Genomic DNA, 16,578 nt, shown 5'->3' with positions numbered 1-16,578 from the left:
CCTGTCACAAAAGGTAGGTGTTCACATGTTCATTCTCTGGATAATGTATTCCCTCTCCATCCAACTGCCTTCACAGAAGAATTACTGGCATTACACTGATGGTATGGAGAGCTCAAGGTCTGGTCTAGCACTGCAATGTCATCTAACAGCGCGACAGAAGTTTCCATCCACTTCTCAGGCACGCAAGACATAGAACCTCTTTCCGCCTTTAAAAGCTTCACATGACTGTCGCTCGGAACCCAGACACAAAGCGCAGACACACATCTGCTTGCCGAGGACAGGGATATTTTTATTTGACTTAAAAAGGGAGAAAAATAGGGGAAAAAAAATCACAGAAGAAGAAAACCTGCCATGTCTTGATGAGTAAAATAAATGGTTTTTCGAAAAGCACATAAACACACGTGCACTTCTGAATAACAAGCCTGATCTGCCCATTTGCTGCATTTACTTGGTTCTTGTAATAATAATAATAATCAAAAAAAACGGATGGTTTCACAAAGATTTTCCTATTCTCTCAGGAACTTCATGATTAACCAATCAGACGTGGAGGAGTATTTCCACAGCGGAACATTTCCGCGGTGTTAATAGGCAGTGACTAAGCTTTGATTCATGTCTCTCATTCAGGCTCTTTTTTCTAGGGTCCAATACACCAGGAGCAAAAAGATCCTGATTGCATTAAATGCCTGGCTTAAAACTTGCAGTCAAAACTGTGACCTGAGAGGACATGAAACTCGAGGAGCATTGAGTTTCACTTCGAGGCCCTCGCTGAGGAGAGGAAAGTGTTGCTACTGCAGTCAAGCTTTTGACTGAGGTAACAGTCGAAGTGGCTTCAATCATTCGGCCCCTTCTTGTTTTCTGCCGTCCTTTACAAATGACGTTGTCAAGACCCAGTTTGTAGCAGTCATGGTTGCTTGCAGTACATCAAGACCGCATTTGTCGGGAATCCTGCCATCATAATTCTGACATCGTAATGACCGTGAAACAAACCTGACAGGTTTCCTGAATGTTTCGGCACCTGCCCGAGACTGCGCCCAGCTTTCCAGAGAGCTGATGTTTAAAACAGACCACAACCGGAGCTGTGGTTCCCCTCTGTCCCTTTGTAAGGTCCCTTGTTTAATTAGATGGAATTTGCCAATAAAGCAGAACTCCTGCCTTTTATTTAACAGGTTATTTTTGCAAGCAGGCCCGGCTCTGGGCTGTGTCAGAGGTGGAGAGGAAACCTGTCCTGACAGTCTTCTGGCTATTTTGCAAATTTTCTATGCGGTCACATTGTGTCCTGTAGGCCCAAACGCCCAGCTCACGCCTGCAGGAGACGCCAGAGCCGCGACGACTCACCTGAGAGACCCATAGCCTCCAGAGGGAAAGAATACTGACAGAATGGATAATGTATTTCTCATAATGCCCGTCTGAAAGCATGTATTGCTTTGATCATAACGAGAATCAAGGGTTTGGATAATCATCTGTGAAGGGATCATCTTTGATGGTGATTTTTTTTTTTTTTGGTAATAACCTTCTTTGTATAATTTATCCTTTTCTGCTGTTATTGCTGGTATGTGTCATTTTTTATCAGCTTTACTGTTCAGATTTCACAAAAATAATTTCCATGTAGATGAACAATAAGGGCTATTATCACTTCATGAAAAAAAAAAAACTTCAGAACAAGGAATTTCTTTAAAAACTGTGCACTCCCGTCACACCAAATAAATATGAGCTGCCTCATTAAAAGGTTACAATACTGTACAGACAGCCAACTCCTTTCAGCCACCGAAGACACAGGTCATGATGCATATTTCCACTGTTCTTCAAACTGATCTCGTGTGCAAGCCGCTTTTATACGGACAACAGATACCCCGCCACGGAGCTGCAATTGGAATAAAACAAATTTAATTTTTTCGCAGGAAACAAAAGAACATCTGTTAATCACATGCACTGGAGATGTTATTAAAATATTACGACCAGCATGAAAAGTGTGATTTATTCCCTCGCAATCTGCGGGGGGAAAATTGGCCGACCGTTGTCTCCGAAGAATATGTCCAACGAGTGGAATGGCATGTACTTTAATAAAGTGATACATAAATAATTCTGAATTTAACTGCATGAGACCTGTGCTCTGTAGGTTAAAATAAATACTCAGGTTGTGTTTCCACTGAGCTGGCATACCTGAAGGTGTGCTTTCAGCTACAGGTGTGCTTTTCTCATACTCAGCAGACCGATGGAGTCTCACCCGCTTACGAGCTGCAGAGCCTGGAACATCTTTGTAAATGAGCCGTTTTGGTACCATCTTCACCCACCTACATCGCACTTGTCTGTGGATAAATGACTGAGGCATCTCTGTGCGCTTCCTCACTGGCTCATTATGGAGGATCAGATCCTGCTGCTTGTGAGTTAAGTAATTTCTGTTGTGGAGATACCACAAGGAAAAGTTTCCAGTAGATAATGCTGACTGTCTGGTGGGTGTGTATGTGTGAAGGTTTCCCTTCAGATTAGATCAAGAGAACGATGCGTGAGAGTGTGTGTGTGTGTGTGAGAGAGTGTGTATGTGTGTGTATGAGTGAGTGTGTGCATGTGTGAGTATATGAGCATGTATGTCTGTGTGTGTGTTTGTATGTGTGTGTTTGTGTGTGCGTGTGCGTGTGTGTGTGTGTGTGTGTGTGTGTGTGTGTGCGCATGAGTGCGTGCGTGTGTGTGTGTCTGTGTGTGTGTGCGCCTGCACTGGTCTCTCAGTTCTGCCAGCTCTGCCGCCTGGCCTTTCCAGCTCTGGCTGGACGGTGGCTCATCTCCTCCATAAACAGACAGCGAGTACAGAAAACACCCAGACAACGTCCAGAGAACGCCTGGGGAACGCCCAGCCCAGCCACGCTGTCCGTCTGCTTCCACTCAGCAAATGCCTGGAGGTAACACCAGAGTGGAAAAACACAGCGAACATGGCTCACACTGCCATCACACGCCCTCCGTACCCACCCCCTCCCCCTTCCCGAAACCATGTTCCAGCATCACCACGCATACGGAGCAGAGAGAGGGAGTCCACTCAAAGGCCTCTCTTCATCTCTGTAATAATGAGCCTGACTGACACTTATAGTGGCATATCCGCGCGGAGGCTAATACCTCATCTGTTATACGGGCTTTGAGGGACTGCTTTTTGGACTCCTGCAGACCATCATACATCACTGGCTGTAAATACAGAATTTCGGTGCTTTCGGGTGCCTGGCGAACAGGGCTCCACTGGCAAACCGGGTTCTACTGGATGCACTTCAAAGCTCCCTTCATTTTCGTCAGTTTTGTGGGCCCTTCCACAGTCTCCAAGGCTTCTGGAAGGCAGAGAGCCTGAGAAAGAAGAGGGCAATCCCTCTCGTTTTCCCAGCAAACCCACCCCGTTTCCCGTCCTTCCCCTCATCCACGCGGTGTTACTGACAGACGGACGGACAGACGGACGGCCCCGAGCACCTGCTTTCTTTCAGCCGATGCCAGTCCAAACTGCGGCGCAGTGCTGCTTGGCTGAGTAAACTTTGTCCTGGCCCGCACAAGGAAAATATTTGCACTGTGATCCGCTCACCGCGCTGGCTCAGGTGTCGCTACGGGCTGTACGGGCGCTGCCTGCCGCGCTGTTCCATCACCCGCTCTGCACAAACACGGCCGGGGGAAACGGCTCTGCCTTCAGACGGCGGACACTTTCAACGCACAGAGCACAGCCCTGACATCGCAGAGGACCCTGATGCCGGAGCTCAGAGCTCCTTCATAATTTGCGTCAGTTTTGCTCCACTCCGCCACTCCGCCACTCCGCCACTCCGCCACTCCGCCACTCCGCCACTCCGCCACTCCGCTGTGAGCCCCAGCTGCATTAGGGCTCCATATATCTGTCACCACAGAGGTAATCAGTGCTCACAAAGATGTACTACTGAATGGCTTCAATAGGCTGAGGGACACAGCACAGCCAACTCACAGTAAAGTACACACTGAGCACAGTGAATCCATGGTACAGTCAAGCCGTAACACAGTATACACACGGTACAGTCAATCTACAGCACAGTAAAGCCACAGCACACACCTAATCCCATTACAGCCCACATGCAGCTCATTTCACAACCTGCAAAGTCCATGCACAGCACAAAACACATAGCACAGTGCATCCAGAGCACAACATAAACACACCACCGTCAACTCAAAGCACAGAGAACACACACACACACACACACACACACACACACACACACACACACACACACACACACACTCCACACGTAGTGCAGTATATACACAGCACAGTCACTCCTAACAGACACAGCTTCCCCACACATCATCGCACAGTAAATCACCGCATCATCACATTCCTGTTCCTCTTACATCATGACAGAGACAGAGTGACAGTTTAACCGCAGGTCAAATTAGAAACACAATCAGTCAGAAATTAGAAGCACAATGCAAAGCGCTGGTCAGCCCACTGCGCACATGAGGAGTCTGCTTTCCCATAGTCGCTGCTCTGTGATATTACAGTGAAGGATTGGTCTCCGGACCCATCCAACCCACATCCATCACACATTTCAGAGCATTATGAGGGCTGCAGATTGCAGAAAATTCATCTAAAAACGAGTGTCAGCCCCGACCAAAATAAATCTGCGTCATTGTTTTTGGCAGGGGGCACGGGCCGCTTTAAAGAGAGGGATGAGAGATGGAGATTTACGTGACAGCTCTGAATGTGACACAGAAATAAATCCATTAGAGATGCCCAGACAATGCATGTTTTGTTCGGGCGATGCTTGCAGAGCCCCGCCAGCATGGCATCATGGAATTCATTACCTCACATTCACCCGTTTTGGATTTTTGTAGGGTTTTTTTTTCCCCTCCCGAAAGTGCCAGGGGGAAAAAGTATATCGATTGCATTTAGAGAGATATACTGGTGACCTGATCATCAAGTATTTCTGAGGCACACATTGAAATGGCTCGAGACGTGCTGGGATCTGCAATGACCTTTTCCACTTTAAAGACAGAAATACAGTACGTGCACGTACTGTAAACCGAACGGAAATCCACCACCCGAGTGGAAAGTGAAGTCCTAAAGAGGGAAAAGCACAAGGTATAAAATGTCTACTTTTTTGCAAGCAGCAGGAAAAAAAAAAGAGACATTTATATGACGGAGTAAAATCTGTTGTCAGCATCTTTATGTTATTGCTGGCATTGTCCTGTGCATTAAGTGGGGATGGGAGGTATGGAGGCTGGAAAGTGTGGTTGGAGCTCCCAGGTTGAGTATGCGCCAGAGAGACATTGGCCTGCTGTGTTCCGCGTGTCCGCCGCAGCGCCGGACGCTAGAAAACGAGGCGGCCATCCACGAGCCGGGCCCGGGAGACACGCTCCGGCACATTCTCTGGGGCTGGAACGCTCTCCTGCCTCGAGTTTCCGCTGCCGTTTTCACGAGCGATGCGCTGCTCAGACCAGATACTGGCTTTGAAGCGGATCCGCTTGCGGCTGGAAGCTTTTGGTCCTGTTCCTCTGCGTTCACACTGACTCTGCTCAGTGGCGTTCCAGCAGTGGATCCAATGAGCGGCATGTCCAGACACTCTCACATGGCATCACTCAACAATAATTAGCCTGGTGTTGCTTTTGAGTACAGGTCTATTGTTGTCTATAGCTGACTTCTTTCAAGTGGGAATTCTACTTGATTATTTAGCACAAGAACCTGCAGGGAAGTGCAGTCATTGTCTGCTTTGCTGGTGCTGGGAGAATGAGGCCTCTTGAGGCCCTAAATGGGAGGAGCCATCAATGTCTCAATCACCCAAACCAATCACAGCAGTTTGCTACTGACAGGAAAAACTTTAATTGGTTAATTCCAGACAGATTGACATGGCATTCCCATATGGTATTGCCATGGTGTTGCTCATTATAGTGTTCACAAAGCCCTGATTTCCCAATCAATATGCTTTACGCTGCACTGACATGACCCGCCTTGTTAGGGTTCTTCTCCGTATTTTAGGGGTTTTTTTGCACACGCTGTCAAATCGAGGTTGAACTCAAACAACTGAAAGAGTCCAAAAACTCATAAATGTCTTCTTAATGGCCTGGAACAAATGACATACACAATTACACAGCTCTTTAAAAATAATGGCCAGGGCAATCCATATCATTAGAGTCATTAGAAGTAAGCTTTTGTGGAGGAATGGGGATTAATAAAGCTACCACTGTGTATTCTCCCTCCATTACTGGTAAATAGGAACGAGAACAAAATCAGGCGTTTGTGGAAATAATTACCGTCTGAAACACTGGGCCGTTCACGAGAACAGCCAAGCGCTGTTAAAATCAGAGATACGAGCAGGCTGTGCCTTTGTAACTCACCGTGAGGCGGGCTTGCATTCGGTGCTGCTCATTATCTGAGATATTTCTTTATTCTCGCGATAACAGCTCTGCCAAAAGCAAATGTTTTTAGAGGGGTAGGAATGCATGACTTGTAATGTTCCTGACTTGTTTGTGGGTCTGGAGACAATGAGGACCCAGGGTAGCATTGGAATGGCAATTGATGACCCCCACTGGACAGGTATGTGTGCACATGTGCGTGTGTGTGTGTGTGTGTGTGTGTTGGGAGAATGGGGGGAGGTGTGTGTGCGTGTGTGTGTGTGTGTGAGAGAGTGTGTGAGCATGAGTGCCTGTGTGTGGAAGTGTGTTGGTAAAGGGGGGGGGGGGTTGGTTTGTATGTGTGTGTGTGTGTGTGTGCGCGCGCATCCGTGTGTGTGTGTGTGTGTTGGTCGGGAGGCGGTTGGTTTGTGTGTGTGTGCGTGCGTGTGCGTGTGTATGCGTGTGAGTGGGTCCGTGCACATGTGTTGAGAGAGGGGTTGTGTTACTACAGATCTATGGATCCGATCCATCTCTGCAGCAATCCCCTCCTCAGTTTATTTTTCCGAGCAGAAACCCCACTCCATCACCTGCGCCAGGCCTGCTCCTGGAGGTGCCAATCACCCTGGTCTCATTCCCAGACTGCCGCGGATTGATTCATTAGCTATCAGCGCACCGCAGGCTTAGGAAAACATTTCCCTTCCAGCCCCTGCCCACAGACGCATATCAATAATCCAGTTCTGTGACACGCGCGCACATGATTGCACTGACATCTGGACCAGCGAGTTCTGAGGCCCACCCTTGGTATTAAGTACAATGGAGAACGTCACTTTGACGAATGTGTGACAGCCGTTGAAACCCCTCCACCTGAGACCCGCAGGAGTGCTGTTCACTGGGATATGTAGTCACCAAGTGGTGCTTTGACCCAAAGGCTGCCGGTTCGAATCCCAGACGGGCCCCTGCTACTGCACCCTTGGGCAAGGTGCTTAACGCAAACTGCTACAGTAAAATGTCCAGCTGTGTAAATGGATGATGAGCGAGTTATGTAAGCCACTCTGGACAAGGGCGAACAATGTAAATAATGTAAAGACCGTCTGTGTCGACCGTCCATGGTCATGGTCCATTTGGTGTGACATCATGATGTCTATCAGCAGGCCAGACCTGTCCAAAAACACGGCGGCGCTGACGCAACAGACAGTGCAGCGTGAGACAAGCCTTTCCTGTTACGCTACATTATTGTCATTTAGCAGATGCTCTTATCCAGAGCGACTCACATAGGTTAAAACTTTTACATGCTGTCCATTTCTACAGCTGGATGTTTACTGAGCAGCAGTGCCCCGGCTGGGAATCGAACCGGCAACCTTTCAGTAATGGGCCCTGCTCCTTACCACCATGCTACACTGATGTCCAGCGGTCACTTCAGCTAGTGGCTACCGCCAATGTGTTAACACTCGCCTGGTCTCCCCTCAAATGGAGGATCTTTTCTCTCCTCTGCAGCAGTGGAAGGTGGGGGGGAGATGGGGGGTGGGGGGTGGGGGTGTGTGGGGGGTTTGTGGGATGGCTGCCCAGGGAGCTTCAGCAGAGTCCGCAGCGCCGCGGCAACTGCCCAGATTTAACGACGACACCGCCAGGTCTCGGATTTGCTTCAACGCTGGAGAGCGCCCAAGAACCGGGGCCTGGAAGCGCCATTGCTTTTCATGAGCCCCCCCAACACTCCAACAGAGGGCAAATCGCTTGCTTCCCCCTAGCACGGCTCATCTCGCCCCTTAATCGCTTAATCACACCGCGCAGGGGAGGAAAATTGAAAGTGACTGGCTGCCGTTAAGGCTACGCCATCCAGGGGAGCAGACACGGTGGCTGAGCTCTCCTTCTCCTGGTGGGACAATTTGCAGCACAAATTTATTACATGGGTTTTGATACCATATCTGCATAACTGAAGGCACTAAGCTGTATAACACAATAAAACCTTTCAGAAGGCTGACATAAGCAGCCATTAACGGTCACTGTGAGTGAGTGAAGCCGGCCTGTGCTAAAACGCGAGGCCACAATGCCATACGCTCTTTCATAAACCGTTTACCTGTATTATAGTTTATGTGACTCTATCAAGCATAGGGGACAGGTGTTATTTTCCAGCACTTTTCAGCTAAGATATATGACTCTGACTGAGGGGGCAGGGAGAGCAGGGTATAGGGGGTTTCTCAGGCCTCTTCGCTGTCTGGTACGTTAAAATCCACAACCGTGAGTTTAATCCTTAATTCAGCGCAGAGAGGCTGTGCACTCCCTCTCTGACACCATGAGGTCAGTTGCTGGTGTCGGAGCGACGTGCTCGGAGGGCGATACCCCGGGTTGGAGGTGCAAAGCTGGCCCCCTCACGCAAAACGCCGTGTGATGACCCGAACCATGGCAACCGCCATCTTCACCGCCATGACCGCGACCTGGCTCCAACTGCTAACGTTGCCATGTTGACACATTTACCTGTGTCTCCTACACCAGCTCTCTGGCCAGGCGTGGCGGTAAGCGGTGGCTATCGCTGGGGCTGTTTTTGAAGAGTGTTTGGAAAAAGCAGCAAGAATGTGATCACGATCAAATGCTCCTCAGTAAGAGCAGAAAGGGGCCTTTAATTATGCTATAGAAAACTAATAGAAGTGGTGTGGCCCAGTGGCAGGGAACAGGCCCCAAAGGGTTGCCGGTTTGATTCCCAGTTGGGGTACAGTTGTTGTACCTCTAAGCCCAATGGTTACCCCAAATTGCTTCATTAAATACTGTTTAAATGGATATGCCAGTCGCTCTGAGTTTCTACTGAGGAAATATTCCAAAATAACATGATGCCGTTGTGCTTTTAGGCAAATCTCATGAACCGCTTCTCTTAATATCCACATGAGAAATTGAACATGTCAAATGTAAGCTCTGCTGCCTTGTGTAAGTAGAATAAACAAATAGAATAGAATAAATGGAAAAAGGCGTATAAAAAGGACCACTAGTTTTCCCCCTTTATGCGTAATTGCTCCCCATTGGAAGCAGTCATGAGCACACAGTTTAACTGAGGGCAAAAAAAAAAATTGGACTAATATCCTACGAATTGATCGCGTGCGATAAAAGATGGTTTCCATTTTAAACGCGGTATTACTGTCAAGCGTATATTTTCCAACCCAATATCCAAACAGACGGTCTGAACCAAATTATTGTACATTACGAAATGGTTATCATCCATGTGGAACACATTCTCTGCTAAACTTAGACATGGACAAACCTCTCAAAAGGCTCAGATAAAACAGCATAGTGGTCTGAGGGTCTTGCGGTGGGTTTTGTCAAAAACGGAATCAAACGTGGGGATATTCTTGCTTTCTTCGTATTCTTTGCTTCCCCCCCTTAAAAACGCCCAGAGGATCCGAACCCAGATAAACTGTGGTTGCTGTATTTATATACAGTACGTTAATACATACATTTGCAAGTAGTTTTTTAAAAGCTGTGGCCACCAATGAAAGATTCTCCTAACCGCTTGAACGCATTTCAGTGGCAGTGCATAGGTTTTTCCTCCTGTAAAGCAAACGGACACATTTCACTCTCCCCACACATTTGCTGGGCTCTTGTTTTCCCAGTCTCTCAATACTTCACTGGTCCAACTCCCTTTCTCAGGTCACATGTACTGCTCAAATCCCCTCTGCTCTTCCAGGGAGGGGGGAAAAAAAGCAGAGAACTTCAAATGGCAGAGGCCTTTGGGGGGGTTTAAACAGGACTCGAAATGAAATTTGAATCTGCCCGAGTTTCCTCGGCCCGGTCGGCTTTTACTGCGGCGCTGGGATCACACGTGAGAATCTCTTCAGGAGTGCGAACGCGAGTCCTCGCACCCGGGCTGTGAAATACCCTCCTGTCACTTGCTTACACAGAAAAATAACAGACGAAGTCCAGGCTTCGCAAAGCTGAGAACAAGGCGATGCCGTAACTCTGGGAACGAAGAGGACGAACATAACCACGGCGCTGACAGAGAGCTGCGCTTTAGCTCTCGGGATGGACTCTGTCCTACAGCGTGCAGAACAAGCTAAAAAGGAAATCAGAAATAAAGGACAGAAATGACCATCTCTCAGTGATGACGGCAATTTAGTGGTTGCCGCAGTAACGCTTTTTGTCAGGTGCACAAGCCAGCGAAGGGCGTCTCTTGTTGTCACCTCGAGAGGCCTGGTGATAAAATGTTTGTGGGGCGGAATGTGTCACCGTTTTTTCCCCCTCCGCAGTCTTTCGTAAGACCGAGAGGCGCTGAGACCCACCAGTAAGTGGGGCTCGTAAATACGCGCCTTTTGTTTATAACGCACCGTAACTGCGCAGTGATGTATTTACAGCTGCTGCAATTCCTCGCCTGTTATTTTAATATTACATTTCGGGTACAGTGCGTTATATTGGACTCCCTTCCCTACGCCTTCCCTTCCCAGAGACGCACTTGTAGGATAAAAACTAAGGCTTGTGACTGTAAAATAGGGCTTCAGATGTGTTTTTGTTCTAGAAGAACTGGTGTTTTTAAAATCAACTGCACAGAGGAAGAAGAGGCAGCAGAGAAGAGGAATATAAAAAGGGTAGCCTGGTGAGCGATGAGCTCATGGTTTTGAGGCTGTGGGCATGATTCATGAGCATTGTGCTTTTTGTCAATGTTGGCTGAAGTCCAGCATAGCAATTACACAGTGACTTTTCACAGAGTGGAGCCAATGTTGAACAATGGTCAAACAAAGCAACTTTCACACCTGGAACAGACACAATGCCTCCCCTTTGTCAAATTCTCATTGCGGTGGTGTGTTATTTCTAAAAGATACGGTCACAATAATAAATCATACTGTACACAATGTATACACCCCCACTGACATCAGTCATCTGAAATTGCTGTATCTGAATTGAGCACCTGGGACTCCTTCTTAAAGTGGAAAGGCAAAGGCAGATAGCGAGTCAGTCATCAAGTGTGAATTCTACTAGGATATGGCATTAAATCTAAAAAGCACAAGATAGGCATAAATGGTCTTGATGCAGATGTTAGTAGTAAAATAGTAAAATTTGCAGATGATACAAAACTAGGGGTCTAGCCAACAGTATAGAATCAACTAAGGTAATACGGGAAGCCCTAAACACCCTCCAAAATTGGGCAGATACCTGGCAGATGACATTCAATTTAGTCAGTTCAAGTCTTGCATGTGGGAAATAAGAACCTTAGACAAGCTTACTTCATGTGGGGGAAAAAAAACTAGAATGAGCTCAATTTGAAAAAGACTTGGGAGTAATAGTTGACCCAAGCTTAACAGGATCTAGGCAGCGTGCTGTAGCAGTAAAAAAGGCCGACAGGATGCTGGTATATATAGCCAAAAGTGTTGATTACAAATCTAAGGAGGTTATATTGAAATTATACCATGCTTTAGCCAGACCTCGCTTGGAATACTGTGTGCGGTTCTGGGCACCACACTATAAGACAGATACTGAGGCTGGGGGTTATGAGCCTGTCCCTTACCGCCCAGGTCTTGCTCAGTCTGAAGATGGGGGCGCTCTGCAGGGCGGAGACCACAGAAACCAGGGAGTGGAGGTTGTTCAGCTCCAGCAGTTTCTGCAGGAAGAGCAGAGGCACAAAATGCTTACTATCAACACCAGATCTGTGTGTAGATCATCATCACCAAACCTGAGATAGCAATGTGCCTCAAATGAACACCCATCTTTATCATCACACCATCTGATTAACAGGGACGTCCCCGATATCAGCTGCAAACTGGAGAAGCAAGATCTCAGCCAGCCCCAAATATGACTTAAAGCAGGAAGGGTACGAAGTACTGGCTTTCCCCAAGTGCATTTTTGAGGGCAAGAAAAATACGAGGAAAGAAAATTAAAAAAAGAGAAATAAATGACATAACCAGAACAATGAACACTTGGCTTCGCATGCATATAAATATTTTTAATAGGGCGTTGAACACCATTATAGCGGCCTCCACAAGTCTGGCGATTTGCGGTGCGGCCGTCCTTTGATCCGAGGTCCTGGGAGAAGACGGGCTCCATCAAGCCGAGAACGCCATTGGTTCCCTTCTACAACATCCGCCGCCAACATCCCCGACAGATTAGCCAAACCACAATCCCGCTTTTTCCCCCCACTAATACGATGGAAAGTTATCCAATTAAGGATCTGAACAAAAAAAAAAAAAAAAAAAAGAGAGGGGAGAGAAACTATCCCATATTTAGCTGCGGTGTCATTTCCGTCTTAAACTGGATCAAATGCAGTGTTTTACTGCCTTTAATTGGGCCTCCTGTTTTTTTTATTTTTATTGTTCGTTTCTCGGGCGGGGTATTCTGGGAGAGTGATGTCACAGCTCGGCCACGCTCCTCTTTCCAGCGCGCGGTCTGACCTTTGTGAGGCATCCCTCCCACCAGCCCTCCCTGGCAGACACCAGCCGAGAGGACCACGTTGTTTTCGTATTCCGCCGGCCTGTTTTTCCCATCAGCGCCCTCGGCGGACACCCGACCTCGCCGCAGAGAAACGAGGGAAAGGCAGCCTCGGGGAGCCCCGTGCCCCGACAGCGAGGATCAGCAGGTGACGAAAAGCGCTTATTAGGCTCCTTCAGGTTGTACGGCAGGAGTTCTGCTTCCTGTCATAATTTTTTTCCTCCAAAAAAGGCCTGTCCAATTAAACATGCCAGTACTACAGAGAGAAGCAGGGCAGCTTTGCTGTGGGATTTTCTGAACAGCGTCTGCATTGGGAATGATGTTCTCAGGTCTTAAACATTAAGGTTTAGGAGTCAGAAGCTCAGTCTGGTGTCCAGCTGCTGCCCGACAGTGAATTTTAACAGGCTGCAAGAACCTATGAGAATATTTTCTCTCTTTAGGAAGAAAATAAAATATCATTTCAATCCCCACAGACACTGAAGCTACAGTAAAAAGTGGACAGTGTGTAATGTAACACAGCAAACACTGTAGCCTGCTCTCGAGAAACACTGCAGGCAACACCAAAAGGTGGACTTAACTCTAAGATCTTTAACGCTGATGGCATTCAGCACCTGGTCCAGAAACAAATAGAGATAAAGGATGCCAATGAGGAGGAAAAAAAAAAAAAAAACTCCAGCATTAAAGCCAGCAACATCCCAATCACACAGTGTACCTTCATTGAATGTTTTTTGATGTCACAATGCTGTTCACCTGTAGTAAAAAAAAAAAAAAAAAAAAAAAAACTAATGACATGCTTACTTTGTACTGTCACATGACATCAGCGTTATGTAAGAATTACACCATTATGACATCAGAAAACACTGACTGGACGCAGCATGTAGCAGGCATAATCCAATGGCAGGGCAGTGTGAAAGCTGACCAGGGTAGCAAACAGGGGAAAAAGGCAGAGATCAGAGATGCATGAAGACTGCTGTTTTCACCAAATCCTCTTAGATGCCTGAATTTGTCTATTGAAATGATGTAGTACATATTAAAGGTGAGGTCAACATGACTTCACAACATAATTTCTTCACATCTTGCCCTCGTGCCTGTTGTTTGCCTACTATATGCACTTTCGTACGCTGTTTTGGATAAAAGCGTCTGCTAAATGAATAAATATAAATGTAAATGTAAATGTATAATTTAATTCTATATTCACCCCCCTTGCGTTCAAAAAGGAATCCATTTTAGTCCCTTACAAGGGAAAACATATGGAGACATTTTGATGGCTAGACAACAGTATCTGCACTGGCAAACTAACTGCAGCATGAAAATTTATTAGTAGCTAATTTATTATTAATGTTAAAGACATAAACAAGCTCTCAATTTTGTTCGCTCTTCATCGTCAAATATTCAAAAACTACCCCCCTCTTTTTAATGTTAACCTTTATTTCGTTTGCTTCCAACAAAGTGCACATTTCAGCATTAAATCACAGAGTTTTACCGCAGTCCCACAACAGCTGGCAGGTCCCATAAAAGGCATGAACTAATGCGACGGGCTAAATGAGAATAACATTCGTGAAGGTCGCAGCGAGTCAGAACCTGAGGCATGTCGGCATTAATAAGGAGAGAAAAAGAAAAATTGAATCTGTAGAGAGGGCGACTATGATGGCAAAAAAGCTGACAGGTCTGCTGACCCATTTCAATCGACCTCGAGTTTGATGGCATCTTGTTTAAAAGCAGAAATAACAGATGCTGAGCTGTAATTTTTTTTTTCTTTTTTATTGAACAGACCTGGAGCAGAGTGACGCAGCTGGACCGATCATCCCATACTGTCATGCAAGACGCCGTTTATCTGATGTTCTTTCATAATTGTACAGATGGAGGAAAAGAGAATTATTTTCCTCAACATCTTCCACGGCTACTCAAAACATCTGGAACTTCTTTCTGTACTGGATTTTGCACAATCCTCTGGCAGGGGGGAAAATTTGACGTGTCACTCGATATTCGTTTTGCCCTCGAGTGACCGCGCTCTTGTCGCAGCCAATGCAACCGTACAGGCTACGTGTCTGTGCTCGAGAGAGTCGCCCCGCGTTGAGCTCCCAAGCACCAACCACCAAAACGCACAGCTGGCTTAGCCTCTTCGGCCGCCGTCCCTCATGCATGTCACATTAGAGCCCCCCAAAACACCACGGCTTCCCCCATACACAGAACAGAACCAAACGCCCCGGGGCTTTGACAGCGGCTCCTCTCTGCGTGTCAGCTGGGTTAAACCGGCACCCCCTGCCCTGCGTCAGCCTGCGGGGGTTGGACCGAAGCAGGCCAAGCCACTCTAAACTGGGCCACTCCAGGCCAAGTTAGGCCAAGTCAGGCCAGACCGCAGTTTTTACAACACCAGGTGAGGTAATGCAATGCCCTGCAGATTCCTGTAAAAGTCATACAGAATTTAGTCGAATTTACAGGAAAGATTTATAACTCCGGACGGGAGAGGGAAAGGCCAGACCAGGCATGTTCCCGGCCCCATGGAGGCTGGTGGGGATGTGGAGAACCAGTGGGTGCATGAATTGATGTTCCAGAGAGGAATAACTGTGTTCCCACACAGTAACACTGATGGAGGCCTGGGAAAAGATCAAAGCTGAGCATTAGATATACAGAGAAAAAAAAAATCAATCACACAATAAACTCACCTTTGCAATCTTAATGAAATGACTCAATATTTCTGCTCGGATTTTCAGGGTTTGAGCTGTCAAGATCTCCCTCACCACCCAGAAGCTGACCTACAGGAAACAGAAAGGAGAAGAAAAAAAACACAGCCTGGGTTACGGCAGGAACTAAAAAAAAGACCTATTCTTTTAAATAATCTGCAATAAACATAAATACATTCTACTTAAATAACCTTTCAAATGCGACTGCAGATACATTCAGTGTTTGCTGAGACTTTGCAGTGCTTGTTATCTGAAAGGGCAGATTCTTGCTTTGCAGCAAACTCACTGTGAACTGTACTTTGGCACAGAGTCCCACAGGCATATGTGTGTACCCCCTCACTCTCTGGCTGTTATAGTTTTCCACAGCAGGGAATTCAACTTAAATAAAGCCCCCCGAAGTCAAAATTCCATTTCCCACCACTAAAGAGTGGAAAATCCAGAGAATAACAATAAAAAAGACAATAGCTCTGCCTTTAAGAAAAAAGGGAGGAAAAATATCCTTGTAAAATAACTCTTTAACTGCACAAGGGTGTTCTCCATATAGTTTATCAATAACTCCAAACCTAAACTGTTAAATGTAGTAACCACAGGACCATAGTCCAAATGCAGGTACTGCTATCTTCTGAGGAAAAAATTTCATGCAATGGAGAGGTTAAACAAGTTGGGCAATTCGTAAATGAGACACGGTGCAAGTCAAACGCTCAGACACACCTGATTACTATAACGGGAAACATGCATTCAAAGACCTTTTGAACTAAAGACTTTATGCTTAAATGCATGAAATTTGTCTCATAGCTTTGATGTCCTTACTATTATTTTAAAATGTGGAAAATAGGAAAAATAAAGAAAAACCCTTCTATGAGTAGGTGTGTCCAAACTTTTGACTAGTACTGTACTTCACAGTACACAGGTCCTTTTTCACCTCAGCAACACCGGCCATTTAGACACCTATATTTCATTCAGAGCTCAACCATGAGCTGTCGTGCTGGGCTGCAGTTCTCTACAGGCTAACACAACTGGCTACGCTGGCAAATTTATTACAAAGGGCTTCAGCTCGATTGCAGCATCTACTTGACAGCCACCACATATAAATATTTAACAGCAGAAAAGGGAAAGCCTGCCACTACAGACCTGTGAATGAACCAATGAAAAACAGAAGAACAAGCTCTCGCAA

At 46.6% G+C, this 16,578-nt stretch overlaps 1 protein-coding gene across 4 annotated transcripts in view; it reads right to left on the bottom strand.

Moving 5' to 3' along the window:
* Positions 1-16,578, bottom strand: part of ralgps1 (Ral GEF with PH domain and SH3 binding motif 1) — a 169,528-nt gene that overhangs the window by 94,866 nt on the left and 58,084 nt on the right. For all 4 annotated transcript variants that reach the window (XM_036526326.1, XM_036526329.1, XM_036526327.1 and 1 more), the window contains 2 exons: positions 15,387-15,476; positions 11,804-11,896 (listed from right to left, as the gene is read on the bottom strand). In XM_036526326.1, the coding sequence (XP_036382219.1) occupies positions 11,804-11,896; positions 15,387-15,476 (183 nt within the window). The remainder of the gene's footprint in view (positions 1-11,803; positions 11,897-15,386; positions 15,477-16,578) is intronic.

Source organism: Megalops cyprinoides, chromosome 4 (genome assembly GCF_013368585.1).
Source record: "Megalops cyprinoides isolate fMegCyp1 chromosome 4, fMegCyp1.pri, whole genome shotgun sequence".
NCBI lineage: Eukaryota > Metazoa > Chordata > Actinopteri > Elopiformes > Megalopidae > Megalops > Megalops cyprinoides.
The sequence above is the reverse complement of the archived record's forward strand: the minus strand, read 5'-3'. Positions and strand labels throughout refer to the sequence as shown.